The sequence below is a fragment of the Erinaceus europaeus genome, chromosome X (genome assembly GCF_950295315.1).
Source record: "Erinaceus europaeus chromosome X, mEriEur2.1, whole genome shotgun sequence".
Taxonomy (NCBI): Eukaryota; Metazoa; Chordata; class Mammalia; order Eulipotyphla; family Erinaceidae; genus Erinaceus; species Erinaceus europaeus.
The window spans coordinates 93446487-93461882 of NC_080185.1; the positions used below are offsets into that span (position 1 = coordinate 93446487).

Below are 15396 nucleotides of genomic sequence, written 5' to 3' on the forward strand. Positions count from 1 at the left end.
GGAAGGGAATCCAGAAGAGGTTCAATCCAGTTCCAAAAGTGTATGTATTGGATTGACTTGGGGTTATTTTTTAGGGTTATTTTTTTCAGTTTTTTTTTTATTTTATTCGCTACCAAAATGAGTCTTCTTGATGTAGAGGAGCTGAGATGAAATAGATTTAGGGGTCAGGGCTCCCCACTGCTCCCACATTCCAGAAGTTCTCTTTCCTGTTTCCAGTAGTCTAGCCAGATGGCCTAATTAACATTTCACATGCATGCTTCTTGCCTTTCCAGTTTTTTTTCTGCCTTTCTCTGCTGTTTCTTCACTAGGAAGTAAACTCCCAGTTTTCTTTACCTACTGCAGTTCTTCAAGACCCATTTCATACAATGCCATATCCATGAAGTCTTCTTGGACTGACTTGGCTGACAATGGTCATGTCCACCTAAGGATTTCCACAGCATTACTAATATTACTCCCATTGTAATGAAGATTAGTGACTTAGTATTTCAGTCATTCGGATGCGGAGGCCTCCTTCTAGCCTATTTGATTTTACTGCTTATAAATATTCAGTGGCTTGACACATCTTAGCAACAACCCCCCCCACACACACACACACACATTGTCTCCTGTATTCTTGGACTCAACTTACTATCTGAATGATGTCATGCAAGAGTTTTGACTTCCCTGAATCCTAGATCCCTTACTTCTAGAATGAGATAATAGTGCCTACTTTCTAGTTGTTCTGAGGATGAATTAAGATAACATTTGTTAAGTGTTCAGCACACCATCTGGTTCTAAATATTGAATGGGAACTGGGAGAGAAGTTTAGGTCAGGGATTGTAGGCCACACACTCTGACTTAGAAATGAACTGGAAGAAAACTGTGTCCTTCTATTGATACATAAAAGAACCTTTGTTGTTGTTGTCGTTTTAAACAGTTGGATCTGAGTACCTTTCACACATTAAACTTTCTTCTGGTCAGGAAGCTGTAGTTATTTATTAGATTATCTCTTGCTGACCTCAAGGATGAGTTGTCCTAGGAAATCCAGTGTTGTGGGAGCCTGGCTTAGAGAGGACCTAGATGTTTCTTATCCAACATGAGGCTACCAACTCATCAGCTTCTCACTTTCTTAGCAGACTGTTTCGTCTCTGCCTTTAGGATTTGACATGTCAAGGCGGAAAGACTCCTCCAGCTTGCTTCGAAGTCATCTGTGCTTCAGAATACATCTCCCTCAGAGCCGCTTAGCAGACTATGTTCAGTCTAACATTGCCTCTAATTGTGCAGTGACCCTTCTCCACACTCAGGGGGAAACTTCAGACTAATCAGATTAGAAAATGTCTCATTCCCATTCCCCTCTCCCTCCAATATGCCCTGCCATGATGTGGGTCACATGCTTGGTGTTTTGCATCATCTCCACAGATTCTTTTCAAAGACTGCCCTAATTCCTAATGGACCCATCAGCCTGCAGCTTACATTTATATTCTGCATTCTTATTGTTCCCCACAGACTCCACAGGGCTTTCCAAGAGCCTTGACCAGACTCTCTCTGCACAGCCCTTCTGTGACACGCTGAGCCAGAACCCCTCTGACGTCTGTAGTCTCTCATGGGAGGCAGACATGGAGTTTGTTGATTTGGTTCAATGCACGCTCTGCTGAAGGGCAGTTTTACCTGCCTAGGGATAGGGCTAGGCAGCTATCAAATGATCTTGTAGCTCTGCTGTGTAAATTTAGAGCAGGACACGAAAAACAATATGGCTAAATTTGGGGTGCTTGCTTTCACCCAGTGAGCACTGGAAGTTATTCTGTTCATTTCCAGTCCTCTTGTGATCCAGGTAGGTCTTTTGCTTACCCATGCAACTCAGGACTTCAAAATATGTTTCCTTTAGTCTGCCCCAGCCCCCCATGGATTAAGTGTTGTGGTCCTTAGTATGAGGTCACCTTGCTTACCAAACAAATTAATTTCCCTAATGCACAAAGCATCAGACTTATATGTTCTGTGTAGTGGTGGCTATTTTCCCCATTAATAATCAGAGTGACACTCTGTATTGACATAGTGCCAAGGACCTTAAAAGATTTTGTAAATCCTTGAACAAATTAAAAGGTGCATTCAGTTAACAGTAGGCCTGATCCCTCATTTCATAAGTGCAAATACTAAGAGGCTCTCTCTCACTGAAAGAGAGTGCTTCAGGTCGAGATGAGTCTCCAATGGCATTAAAATGACAACTGCCTAAAGTGCCTGAAACCTTTACTCCTGTTTTAGTTCCTAGGAGTGGGAACTATGACTCATTCATTCATCTTTGTAGCCCCAGAAAATTGTCTAGTTCTGGTATGTTGAGCAGGAGAACAGCATGGGCTTGATATCCACCAGGCCTACCTCTGACACGTTTAACTCTGCTGCCTCCTGCTCATGTGATCCTTGTGAGTTGACTTAATCCTCTGGGCCTTCATTTGGCTATGAATGTTTCCCCAGTTTCTACTAATTCCAGTAATAAATTTAAAAATCTGGCTCTCAAACTCTTAAGAGGTAAATAATAGTAGATCATTCTATTCTGTATTCCCTGTGGGACTGGAATGCAATTTTTATTATATTTTATTTTCACTTTTTACCAGAGCACTGCTCAACTCTGGCTTATAGTGCTGTGGGGGACTGAACCTGGGACTTTAGAGTCTCAGAACCACATACTATCTACCCCACCCTTCCTTGTGGGTCTGGGAAGTAGAGAGGTAGTCTACACCTCAGATTGTGGTCTTCAAAATTGAGAGTTGAAATAATGTGACATTCAAATGCAAATCTGTCCTTCAGAAACTCTCCCCTAAGCTGGTCTTTTTATAGCTGGCTTTTTGTTCTACTCAATGCCTTAGAACTGCCCTCCCAAGAATTTTGGTATCTCATCCAGAAGGATCAGCTTAGTTGGATAAAGTTAACAGAGCTTTAAAATCATCTCATTATACTTTACCCAGCCTTATTCTCTGTGCCTCGTACCAGAGACCTGGTTTGAGTTCAGCAGATTTTGATCAACAATACCTGGCAGTAAGGTGGAAGGGCAAGTATGACCCGTATGACAGTTTTTGTTGCAGAGTGCTTGGAGCAGTGTGCAATTTTCAAACAGAAAACTGCCCCCCACCTCTAGACACTCAACCCAGATGCTTTCCAAATAGAAGGTGATTCATAGTTTCAGATCTTTTTAGAAATTCAAGACCACGTAGACCAACAGAATACTGACCGTGTACACTTGTCAGCTATGATACAACTCATCAGGGACTTCCCTGGCAGGGTCAGCATTTGAATTCAGAGATAATTCCTTAGAGATAACTGGAGTTGCTCATTGGCAATATGGGCAAAGCCACCTTGCCAACTCCAGATTTTTGTGACCAACCAACACAGTAGCCCAGAGCTCCACTGTTTTCTCAAGTGTTTGGGCTTTTTGAATCTTATGACGTATTTCAGCATGTACACCTGGGTTTTCTGGATAATGAACCAAAACTAAACACAACTATGTGAATCAAAAATATGTCTTCATTGCCTTCCTGCCCTTCTGGTCCTGGTCATGCAACCAACCCATTGCCCCAAAATACAAATGGCCTTGTAGCAAAAAGGAGCCCAAGTGACTCCTCAGCAAAATGAAGTTGTCACTGTGCCTTTTTACCTGCATAGATGGTGGAAATAAAGCAGATCAGCATATTCCCCATAGCAAGAAGATGGATGACTTTTGCAGTTTTCAGGCCATTCATCATTCCTGGCAAGGGGAGCAAGTGCACCTGTCAAATGACACATTAGACTCCCTTAACAAGAACTCCCACCTCGCAGGACATCAAGAAGCATGCTTGGAGGTCATTATTATCTAGAGAGGACCCAGTGAATTTGCTGTCCCTTCCTCTTCTTCCACAAATAAGTCCCATAGTTTGTGGAGGGTAGCAAATAATGGCTTTCCCAAGTATCAAAGGGAAGGACGGATTTATGGAGGTTTTAGGAAAACACTTTAGGACTGTGAACTGGGACTTTAAGATGATGAGGCTGACTTTTTAACAAGCTTGAGACACTTAAAAAGCAGAATTAGTGCTGCCCTTGAGGGCAGTCACCCTGGAAGACTGTGCAGTGACTCTAACAACGCTGCATAGAATATTCTTTTGGAATTGCCTTCACAGCATTTTCAAAAGAATTTCCTCCAGTATAGCAAGTTTTCCTACTTTAGATTTGGATCTGAGCCTTGGCAAGAGCCAAATGTCATTTGGAGAAGAACCAAGTAGGGGATTCCAGTGACAACCACGATGCTAACTTGTATGATCAGAAAGACAAGCATGACCCTGAAGTCCACAGATACATTCTCTGTATGTTTGAGAGGCGCTTCCAAAGTGTTTTGAAAGTACAGATAGGATTTGGTGAAATTTATCTATAGTCATGACATAGGGGACACTGACTGACCTACTTGTTCTCATTCCCCTATCATCAAACCTGTGTCTGTCTCTGAGGTACTTGTCCCCACTGCCGCCTTCTCTTAACCCAGACCAGCTTTAAAACTGGAACTCTCCCTTGAATGCTGTTCTCTCTCACACCGTCAGCTAACAATCACAGTGTACATTGGAGATAGTGTGTATTATAATAGCAAACGAGGGCACAGGACCCTCTCACTATACCAATGGAGTATGTGCAAAATTTTGGAGTAGCGAGGAAGACTGGGAAACTATTCAGTCTTCATCAACACACTCTCAACTAATAGCACTCCTTACTCTCCAGGTTAAACTGGTATGAGTTTATTACCTTGAAAAGCATGTTTTGAGGTCTCTCATCTGCTTCTTGCAATTAAAGTTTTTAATTTGTATGCAATTGATTCATGGTCACAGTGAAAAGCATCCAGATTATTCTAATATTCTAACAAGCTTATTACAGCAGAGGTTTCCAGTCTGACCTCCCAGATCTACTCCCAAGAAGCAGTCACTGTCAGTGCATCTAGCAACTCCTACAGGCATTTGTATGCCATGCCATGCTGCTATTTTTGGAGTTCTCATATTTAGATACCACTACCAACTTCCTGTTAGGAAGCTTGAGAATTTAGCATAATATTGATTCCCATTACTGTTGTCCTTTCAGGATGCTCTTATTATCTTTTCTTTATTCCTGGTATTGAAGTTCATGATGGGGTCTTGTGTTGTGTCTGTGTGAGTGAGAGAGTGAGAGTTAGAGAAAGAGACTATATATAGTTTCACTGTACCTAATACTTTATGAGTCCTTCTGGTCTGGTGACTCTGTTCATTGCTTCTGAGAAAGTTTCCATTACATTTTAAATAATTCCCCCCCCCTACATCTTTCATTTTTCTCTTGTGAGAACTCTTGTAATTAAGGTTTTAGAGCTTGTGCATTTTCTTTCCCAAATTATGACATACTTACTAAAGGATTTCTGCAAATTTATATTCTACCCTATTCAACTGCATTTACTTACTGCTACCACATTTTTAAAATTCCAAGAACACATTTTTTTGTCCAAATATTGGGTTTCTTTTTAATTTCCTCTACTGTGTAAATTGTATTTTCTTCTTGGATGCCCCTTCCCCCCAAATTAGTTTCTCTCCATAATGTTGGAAACTTTTAAGGGTAAGTGCTATAGATTGATGGGCTTGCTTGAGTTGTCTCCTAGTTATTTTTATTGGAGAATCATCAGAAACTGGAGTCTGGAGATCTCTCTGAAATCATTCAGAGTATTGAGGAGAGAATCCTGTCTTTTCCTGCCGAGGTAGGAGCGCAAGTAAGATGGGGAAACAGAAGAGAATTTAGGCATGGCCACTGGTGGTCTAGACATGGAAATAGAGAAAGAAGAGGGCTAAAAAAAAAAAAAGATCCAACTTCAGTATAGAATATTATCTTCTACCCTCCATTATGCATCAATATTAGAACCTTTTTATTTAGTTTTTCTGGAGAACATGTCTTACTCCCTTACAAGGAGGAGTGTAGTATAGAAGATAATGTAGTGGGAGTCGGCCAGTAGCACAGTGGGTTAAACGCAGGTGGAGCAAAGTGCAAGGACCGGCGTAAGGATCTCTCTTCGAGCCCCCGGCTCCCCACCTGCAGGGGAGTCGTTTCACAGGCGGTGAAGCAGGTCTGCAGGGGTCTGTCTTTCTCTCCCCAACTTTGTCTTCCCCTCCTCTCTCCATTTCTCTCTGACCTATCCAACAACGACGACAACAATAACTACAACAATAAAAAAGGGCAACAAAAGGGAATAAATAAATATCTTTTTAAAAAGAAGGAGAAGGAGGAGAAGGAGAAGGAGAAGGAGAAGAAGAAGAAGAAAACGTAGTGACCCAACAGCTGTTGCTGTTTTCAAGCTTCATAGAATCTTTTATTTGTCCCTACACCTTGTTCTTACTCATTTTGTTATCTGGAGCATGCCATCCCTGAGTTTCCTGGATGTTCTGTGGGACACACTAACTATCCCTAAGCGCTTGCTACCACCACCTTGTACATTTAGAGTTCAGTTTTTGTTCCCTAGCTATATCAACTCAGTTTCCAGTCCTTGGTCCACTGGCAGTCTTACAAAAGATTTCTCAGTCTCTTATACCATTCTTTATTCCCCCAGGGATTGTTGTGATCGTCAGTTGTCACCTATTTTCAATTTCTCTACAGTCATTTTGGTGAGATCTTGGTGGGAAAGGGAGCTAAATATTTTTCATCAGTCCATCATGATTCACTACAATTCTGGTCACTTCCTAAAAGCAAACAGATAGTTAAGGAGAATTGGCTAGCTTTATCCCTTTTATTAGCAATTTGTTTATTTTTTGAAAGAGACAGGTCAGAACATCATTGACTTCCAAATAGCATATGAATCATTAATATTCTCAAAAATTGGTACTATGTTTAACGTGTTAAGTCAAACATATCTGGGTGGTTAGGAGGTAACATATGTATCAGTAAATATTAGACTTATTGGGGCCAAGTGTTGCTGTACCTGGTTGAATGCACATGTTACAATATGCAAGGACCCAAGTTCGAGCCCCCATTCACCACCTGCAGCGAGAAAACTTTGCAAGTGGTGAAGCAGTGTTGCAGGTGTCTGTCTGCCTCTTTTCTCTATCACCCCACCCTCTCTCTTGATTTCTGGCTGTCTCTATCCAATAAATAACTATAATATATTTTTTAAATTTTAGATTTATTGGTAAAAAAAATCTGATAATAAACCTTCCTGTGGCAACTCTCAAAACTTTTCCTGTAAGTTAACAGTGCCTTCATCCAGGGAAAAGGCAAATTTAAGCAAGGAAAATCAGTCAAAAAAGAAGCCCTTCAGGAAGGCCTTTCTGAGGAAGTAATATTTGAACTGAGACTTTCAAATAGACAAAAGAACCACAGAAAGTGCAAAAAAATATTTCTGGGAACAATCTTGTTATGCTCAGAGAACAAGACGGCTAGTGTACCTAGAACATTGTTAATATTCTAAAGAGGGTTTTCAAATGATATCAGAGAGGTAATCAGGGGCCAGATTAGGATTCATAATAGGATACATGACCCTAATAAGGAGTTCAGCTTGCTTGTATTAAAGTAGGTTGGGAAGCTACTGGAGAAATGCAAGTTAATGAGTCAATGATCTGATTTGTGTTTTATAAATATCATTCTGATAGAGGAGGTCTGTAACCTGAGAAAAGGAGGAATTAAGATATAGATGGAAGTCTATAGTGGGATCCAGGAAGATAGCACAATAGTAGCCCATGAGACTTGCATATGAGAGGATACAGGTTCAATACCCGGTGCCACTTATAGTTAACGTTGAGCAATGCTCTGGCACAAAAATAACTTAGAAAGCTATTGCTGTAATAATAGCTGAGTGCTAACAGTGACTTTGACTTATTAAGTAGTATAGGCGATGCCCAAAAAGTCTTTGTGAAGTAGCTATGGAAGTAGGACCCTTTGGACTGGTTAGCAGAATGTGTATAATTAAAGTCTGAGGTGATTCGAATCTGTTTTGGTAGTCTTCTGACTGGTTCCAAAACTCTAGGGCTGTCATACTTCTGAAACCTCTGAAATTAAAAATGTGCCTCTTACAATGGATATAATGGAAATTTACTGATGATTAAATTCTGTACTGTAGGAATTAATGAACTTATCTCATTGGTGATCTCATCCAGTCTCCTAGACTGGTGGCTTTTAAATATTAACTTTGCGCTAATGACATTCACATCGCTATCTTTAACCTGAACCTATCACCTGAACTTCTGAACTCCAGATTTATATAGCTAGCTGTTCCTTTCCCATCAGATTCTAATATATCCCAACCAAGTTCCTGATACTTTTCTCAGCAAGTTCTTTCTTTCCATTTGTTCAGGTGAAAACCCTTACAGTTGTCCTGGATTCTCTCCTCTCTCTCCTGCCCCCCCACCATATACACACACAAGCAAGAGACATTATATCTATTTACACATATATAGATACACACATATGCATTATGCCTATATACATATAAATCCAGGCAGGAATCCTGTATTGGATAAGCCAGAAAGAGAAGTGTGAATACCAGATCATCTCACTCATGGATGGAATTTAAGAAACAAGGACAGGAAGGGAAAAACACAAAGTAAAACTTGGACTGGGCTCAGTGTACTGCACCAAAGCAAAGGACTCTGGGGAAGGAGGTCTTGGAGGGGGAGGGAGGGGCTCAGGTCCTGGTGGTGGTAAAGGACCTAAACTAGGAGTGAGAGTGTTTTGCAGACACCTGTCATGGGGAGATGAGTATTTGGATCCATGTGTCAGCAACTGTACTGTAAACCATTACCCCCAAACCAATAAAACAATAAATAAATAAAAAAAATATACTCAAGTTAAAAAATATATTCATAATTGACCATTCCATATGTTATTGCCTTTCCTCGACTACAACCTCATCAACCGGACTTTCTCATCTGAATTGCTGTACAGGACTGCTAGCTGCTCTTGATATTTTGGCGCTTTGACCTTGCCCCTACATTCCACTCACAATAAATAAATAAATAAATAAATAAATAAATAAATAAATAAATTGTGGGGCCCAGGCAGTGGCACATCAGTTGAACACACATAACATTATGCACAAATACCTATGCAAAGACCCGGGTTCGAGCCCCTACTCCCCACCTGCAGCAGGGATGCTTCACAAGCAGTGACCAGGTCTGCAGGTGTCTGTCTTTCTCCCTCTCTATCTTCCACTCCCCTGTCAATTTCTATCTGTTCTATCAAATAAAAATAGGGGGGGGAAGGGGAAAAAAATGACTGCCAGGAGTGATGGATTCATAGTGCCAGCACCGAGCCTCAGAGATAATAAACTCTGGTGGAAATAAAAACAAAACAAAACAAAAAATATCAACAGTAACAAGTGCTAAAGTATTCCCACAAGTGTAATCTTTAGAAGAAAATGTCACTTAAATAGTATGGTATAAATGTCCCTTATCGTTTGCACCGGTAGCTCTTCGTTTTCCCCAGTATAACAATCAAAAGTCCTAAATGACTTCATTCTTTGACCTCAGCTTCTACTCAAAGTATCAGAGAAAGCTTTTCTTCTGGCCTCCATGCTAAAACAAAGTTCCCTACAAAACATCTTTAATTGATTGAGTCTTTGTTCATCTCCCAAAACACACACACACACACACACACACACACACACACACACACACCACACAAATAAAAGACATAATGGTCCTACATCTTGGCTACAGAGATTTCCATAAACAGAGCATGTTTTTTCAAGGATTTTAAATGAAAAGTGAACCAAAGTGCAAATGATAGATACACTGGTGGGGGGGGGGGTAGCAATTTGGAGTGGCATGCCGGATTTCTTGGTTAAAGTAAATGTACACAGGAGAATTTCTAGATTCTGTTGCCTCTCTTCTAATCGTTCTATTTGATCTACTTTGCCTATGTGACTTTTATTTCTTGCTCCTCATTTTTCTTAGTTTATACATATGGTTATCGTTTCTCAACAGACAAACTGAGTATATTGTTTCCCTACTTTTATGAGCAGAGTTTTCATGTAACTAATTATTTGTTCATCCATGCAGCAGTAACTTGTGTGGCTGGCTTGCTGACTGTTAGGAGTATGTTGAGTTAGAGGTTACAATGGCAAGAGTGTAGAGCAGCTTATATGGACAGAACCTTAGTGATAAGCTTTGTTTTTTCTTTCTAAAAAATGGTACCATGTGATGAATATGTGCAGTCGGTCCTTGAACAACACAGGCCCTTAAACTGTGCTTGTTCACTTATGTATAGATTTCGTAAAGTAATGATGCTAGCTTAGGGTTTTGATACAGTTCCTTAATGTAAATGTATTTTCTCTTCCATATGTAAATGTATTTTCTCTTCCATATATATATGTATTTACCACCAGGGTTATCACTTGGGCTCGGTGCCTGCAAGATTAATCTACTACTTTTGGAAGCCAATTTTTTTTCTTTATTTGACAGGACAGAGAGAAATTGAGAGGAGAGAGGGAAACAGGGAGAAAAACAGAAAGACACATTTAGTACTTGCTTCGCTACTTATGAAACTTTCTCCCTGCCAGTGAGGAGTGGGGGCTCAAACCCAGGTCTTTGTGCACAGTAACATGTGCCCTAAAAGGGGTGTGCCATCACCGAGCCCCCACCATTTTTTAGTAGCCATTTTCTTTAGCTGGATAACGGTACAGGACAACAAGATGTGTGTGTGTGTGTGTGTGTGTGTGTGTGTGTGTGTGTGTGTGTGTCTGTGTCTGTGTTTTCAAAAGGTTAATGGGATTATTTTTTACTAGTTATAAATTTTAAAGCAATTCAGATATACAGAAGTGTTTAGGAAAAAATTTCACTCTATTTTCCCAGGAATAACGATTTGAATACCTCACTGTATTGTCACTCCATTTTAAAAATTTATTTATTATGTAATTTCCCTTTTGTTGCCCTTGTTGTTTATCATAGTTGTTGCTGTTATTGCTGTCGTTGTTGTTGGGTAGGACAGAGAGAAATGGAGAGAGGAGGGGAAGACAGAGAGGGGGAGAGAAAGATAGACACCTGTAGACCTGCTTCACCACTTGTAAAGCGACTCCCCTGCAGGTGGGGAGCGGGTGGTTCGAACCAGGATCCTTCTGCTGGTCCTTGCGCTTTGCGCCACCTGCGCTTAACCCACTGCGCCACCGCCCAGCTCCGTCACTCCATTTTTAAAAGATAGAAACAGAGTCAGAGAGAGAGAGAGAGAGACTGAGACCTCTGCACTTAAGTGTGATGGAGGCTGGGCTTGAACCAGGGTCATGCACATGACAAAGTAATGCACTATCCAAGTGAACAATCTCCTTGGTCTGTCACTATAGATTTATATGCCATTTTATTTTATTTTATTTTGTTTTGTTTTTGATGTATCTTTATTGAGAAAATGTTTTTCAAGACTCTTGTCACAGGAGTACAATTTCATATCGCTCCAAAATGTCTATGCTTTTTTTATATAAATGTAAGTCTAGGGAGAGATCATAATTTTACAAACCTCACCATTCAACAATATATCATGAACATATCCTATGACAGCATATGAGGATTTAAATAACGTCCTCTGAATTTAAAACAGTCTTTATTGTAACTTATTTTTTACATTGTTTTCACATATCTAGAATTTATTATCATCTTACTATTAAGATAGTATCTTTTCTTTTTTCTTGATTTAATTATGATTGACAATGGCTATTTAATAAATGAGAAAAAATGAATCCAGGCTTGACTTAAAAATTTAGAAAGCACAAATAAACGGATATTTTATTTTATTGTCATATAGTATCATTCATATTAGACTAAAAAGATCTTTAAATCTTCATATTAAAATAAAATGCTGGTCTTAGTATGGCATAAGTTAGCTTCTATGTCAGCTGCAACAACTATTTATTAAAAACCTACTAAGTGCCAACATCGATCTAGGTGCTGGGGGGTCCTTCTGTGAAGTCAATGCTTGAGACTTCTCATCTCAAAGTTTACGTGCTAGCAGTTTAGAAGCAGGTAATTAATGTGAAATAAGCAAAAATACGATGTAATAAGGCATACCTAAGGATATGATTTCATGGTAGCAGTTAAGCTGACATTTTGGTACTGGATTGTGCAGATTAAGTCAAATTATGTATTACAATTATACTTTCAGGTTTGAAGACAGTAAAAAACAAATCAATTATAAGACATTTTTCTGTGCCATGAACTTCAGAATCAACCCAATGCCTGAACTGCAAGCAGAGTCGGTCGAAAGAGAGGTAAAATTAATACTTACTTTTTAAAAACAGCTTTGACAACTCCTCTTACATTTTAAATAGCCTCTGTGTTAAAATCATTTCTCAATATGAAATATTAACGTCAGTGCTTTCACAAAGAGCATGATGTGTTCCTGGCTATTTGTGTTAAAGGCTAATTCACTTTCCATGCTGAGCAAACATCTGCTCTGTAAGACCTGACTTTTCTTATGCAGCTGAATTTCCCTTAACCTTGTTCTCATCCAATTATATGGAAAATAGGATAATAGCTTACAGTTATAAATAGATATAAACACTGTTATCTAGGGATTCTGGTAACATCATCATCATGAGCCAAAAGAGCAAATCTCAAATGGTGCACATGTCAAAAATCCCCAGTGTATTTGTGCATGCAGGTTTGCCTTGGGTGAAACTAAAAAAAAAAAAAAAATTCCATAAAATACTTGGTTAGGAGAAAAAAAAGTTCATGTGATCAAATACTGCTGTCAACATTTTGGAATTGTCTGAATTTTCTAAGATATCTTCGGACCAATTGTCTGTAAGGAGTGGGTGGGTGGTTGGTAGTTTGTTTATAGTTTAACATGCTTCAGAAATTGATTTTCTTGGGAAAATCCCTTGATAAAGCAAATGGCATGTGGTTGATCCTATCAGAAAGGAGGCGTTTATTCCTCTGGTCTCTGCTGACCAGTTCATTCTGGCCTAAACCAGTCTAGTGCCCCACGAGAGTTCCCTCAGGCATGCAGCCATTCTGGAGAGTCAGGCAGCCATAGAACTTCCAGATGGTGAGAAGACACTGGTGGCCTTTGGAGTCATAGGGAGTTGGTATTGAATCTTGCCTCTGGCGCTTATGTGACTGAATGACTTGAGGGTCACTTACTTAACTCATTCATTTATAAATTCAGTTCTCAAACCAAGATTAAGTATTCCTTCTTAGGGAATTCTATGCTCTGCTCTGGAGTCCTGACACAAAAGTCATTATTTATACCTTTGAGGAGCTTGCTGTGGATAGAGGAATCAATACACTCATGATTTAGGGAATATAGTATGATTTAGTTTTAGCTGTCAGTGCTGTGGTATGACATTGAAGCTACTTATAAATATTAGACCTGGAACAAGGGGACAGGAAGTGATCTCAAGGGATGTGAAATTTCAAATTTCAAAGGATGTGAGTAAAAGCAAGATGGTGTGGAAAAGGTATGCCCAGCCTAATGTAGGTCTGACATATGGAACACTGTGAAGCTTGAGCAGAACCAAAAGGAATCAGCGTAGATGGAATGAAAGTACAAAGGGAAAAATGAAAAGGGATGAGAGCCTGAAAATACTTGTAAAGAAAGGTCTGAGACCCTGGGGACATTGCAAGGAGAGAATGATCAGTTGTACCTTTTAAAACGGTGGTGGGCTTAAGTCCAGCTCTCGGGCTATACACAGCCCACAAAATCATCTGGTCTGACCCCTTCAAAGCCAACTGCAGGCGGGATTTTAAATTCAGCAAGTGCTGAGTTTTAAGTTGTTAAATTCGGTATGGTCTGCGAATGATGTTATAAATAACCAAAATGACCCGTGGTAGGAAAAAAGATCCCTCACCCCTGCTTGAAAAGGAGTTTGCTCTGGTTAGATTATGGGTAAATTGGAGAGAGGGCATGAAGACAGGCAAACCATAGTAGGCTGTTGACAATCCATGGTCACTATGATAAAAGCCAACCGTTAAAGCACTTGCTATGTGTGAAACACTGCTCTAGGACCTCAAATGTCATCAGCTCATTTAGTCCACTTGGCAACTTTGTGAGACATTTTTAAAAGGTTTTTATTATCTTTTATTTATTTATTAGATGGAGATAGCCAGAAATCGAGAGGGAAGAGGAAGATAGAGAAGGAGATAGATAAGAGAGACACCTGCAGCACTGCTTCACCACTCGCAAGGCTTTACCCATGCAGAGGAGGACTGGGGGCTCAAACCCGAGTCCTTGTGCATTGTAGCATGTGTGCTCAACCAGGTGCGCCACCATCCGGCCCCCGTGAGACAGACATTTTTTAGAGAAGAGGAAATTAACAAAATAAATGTGTGGCAGAGTCCGTATTTTATGTCTTTTACTCCCAAGAATAAAAGAAAGTCATCCTTTAAATTGTATTTATTATGATTGAGGACTTTGGATTTAATTAAACAAAATTTATGATACTATCACAAAAGAGATAGATAATATTATTTGCCCAGGTAACCTTTCCCTTTGTGTCCATTTAAATATATATTTTTTCTTTTTTAATTTACTTTTTATTTAAGAAAGGATAAATTAACAAAACCATAGGGTAGGAGGGGTACAACTCCACACAATTCCCACCACCCAATCTCCATATCCCACCCCCTCCCCTGATAGCTTTCCCATTCTCTATCCCTCTGGGAGCATGGACCCAAGGTCCTTGTGAGTTGCAGAAGGTGGAAGGTCTGGCTTCTGTAGTTGCTTCCCCGCTGAACATGGACGTTGACTGGTCGATCCATACTCCCAGTCTGCCTCTCTTTCTCTAGTAGGGTGGGTCTCTGGGGAAGTGGAGCTCCAGGACACATTGGTGGGGTCTTCAGTCCAGGGAAGCCTGGCCAGCATCCTGATGGCATCTGGAACCTGGTGGCTGAAAAGAGAGTTAACATACAAAGCCAAACAAATTTGAAGAATCATGGACCCAAAGGTTGGAATAGTGGAGAGGAAGTGTTGGGAGGTACTCACTGCAAACTCTGCTTTCAGGTATATATTTTGCACTAGTTTATGGATACGTGTGAACATATGCTCTCTCTCTCACAGAACCTGGTCTATAGGTTTTGGGACTTTGTTAGAAAGTGAACCACCTGGGATGGAATTAGAGAATACTATGAAAGGAAAGGTCTCACCCGAGTAATGAAGCTGAAGGGTTGTCATTCCACACCTGAAGTCTCTGGACACTGGGCTGAGCAGTGGCACACCTGGTTGAGCATACACTTTACCATGTGCAAGGACCTGGGTTCAGGAGGGAAGCTTTATGAGCTATGAAGCAAATGCTGCAGGTATCTCTCTGTCTCAATCCCTCTCTATCTCCCACACCCCTTTCAATCTCTCTCCGTTCTAGCAAATATAATTCATTAATAATTTAACAAAATGATAGGTGGGATTCCATTTTACCTTTTCATTTGGTTTCAGTATATAACATTAAATTACAATGTGTAATATCCTCTATTGGCTATCATC

The 15396-nt window shown here is 40.1% G+C and overlaps 1 protein-coding gene across 2 annotated transcripts in view; it reads left to right on the forward strand.

Annotated features, from left to right (window-relative positions):
- EFHC2 (EF-hand domain containing 2) overlaps positions 1 to 15396 on the forward strand; it is a 201342-nt gene that overhangs the window by 167479 nt on the left and 18467 nt on the right. For both annotated transcript variants that reach the window (XM_060182527.1, XM_016190474.2), the window contains one exon: positions 12082 to 12187. In XM_060182527.1, coding sequence (XP_060038510.1) covers positions 12082 to 12187 — 106 coding nt within the window. The remainder of the gene's footprint in view (positions 1 to 12081; positions 12188 to 15396) is intronic.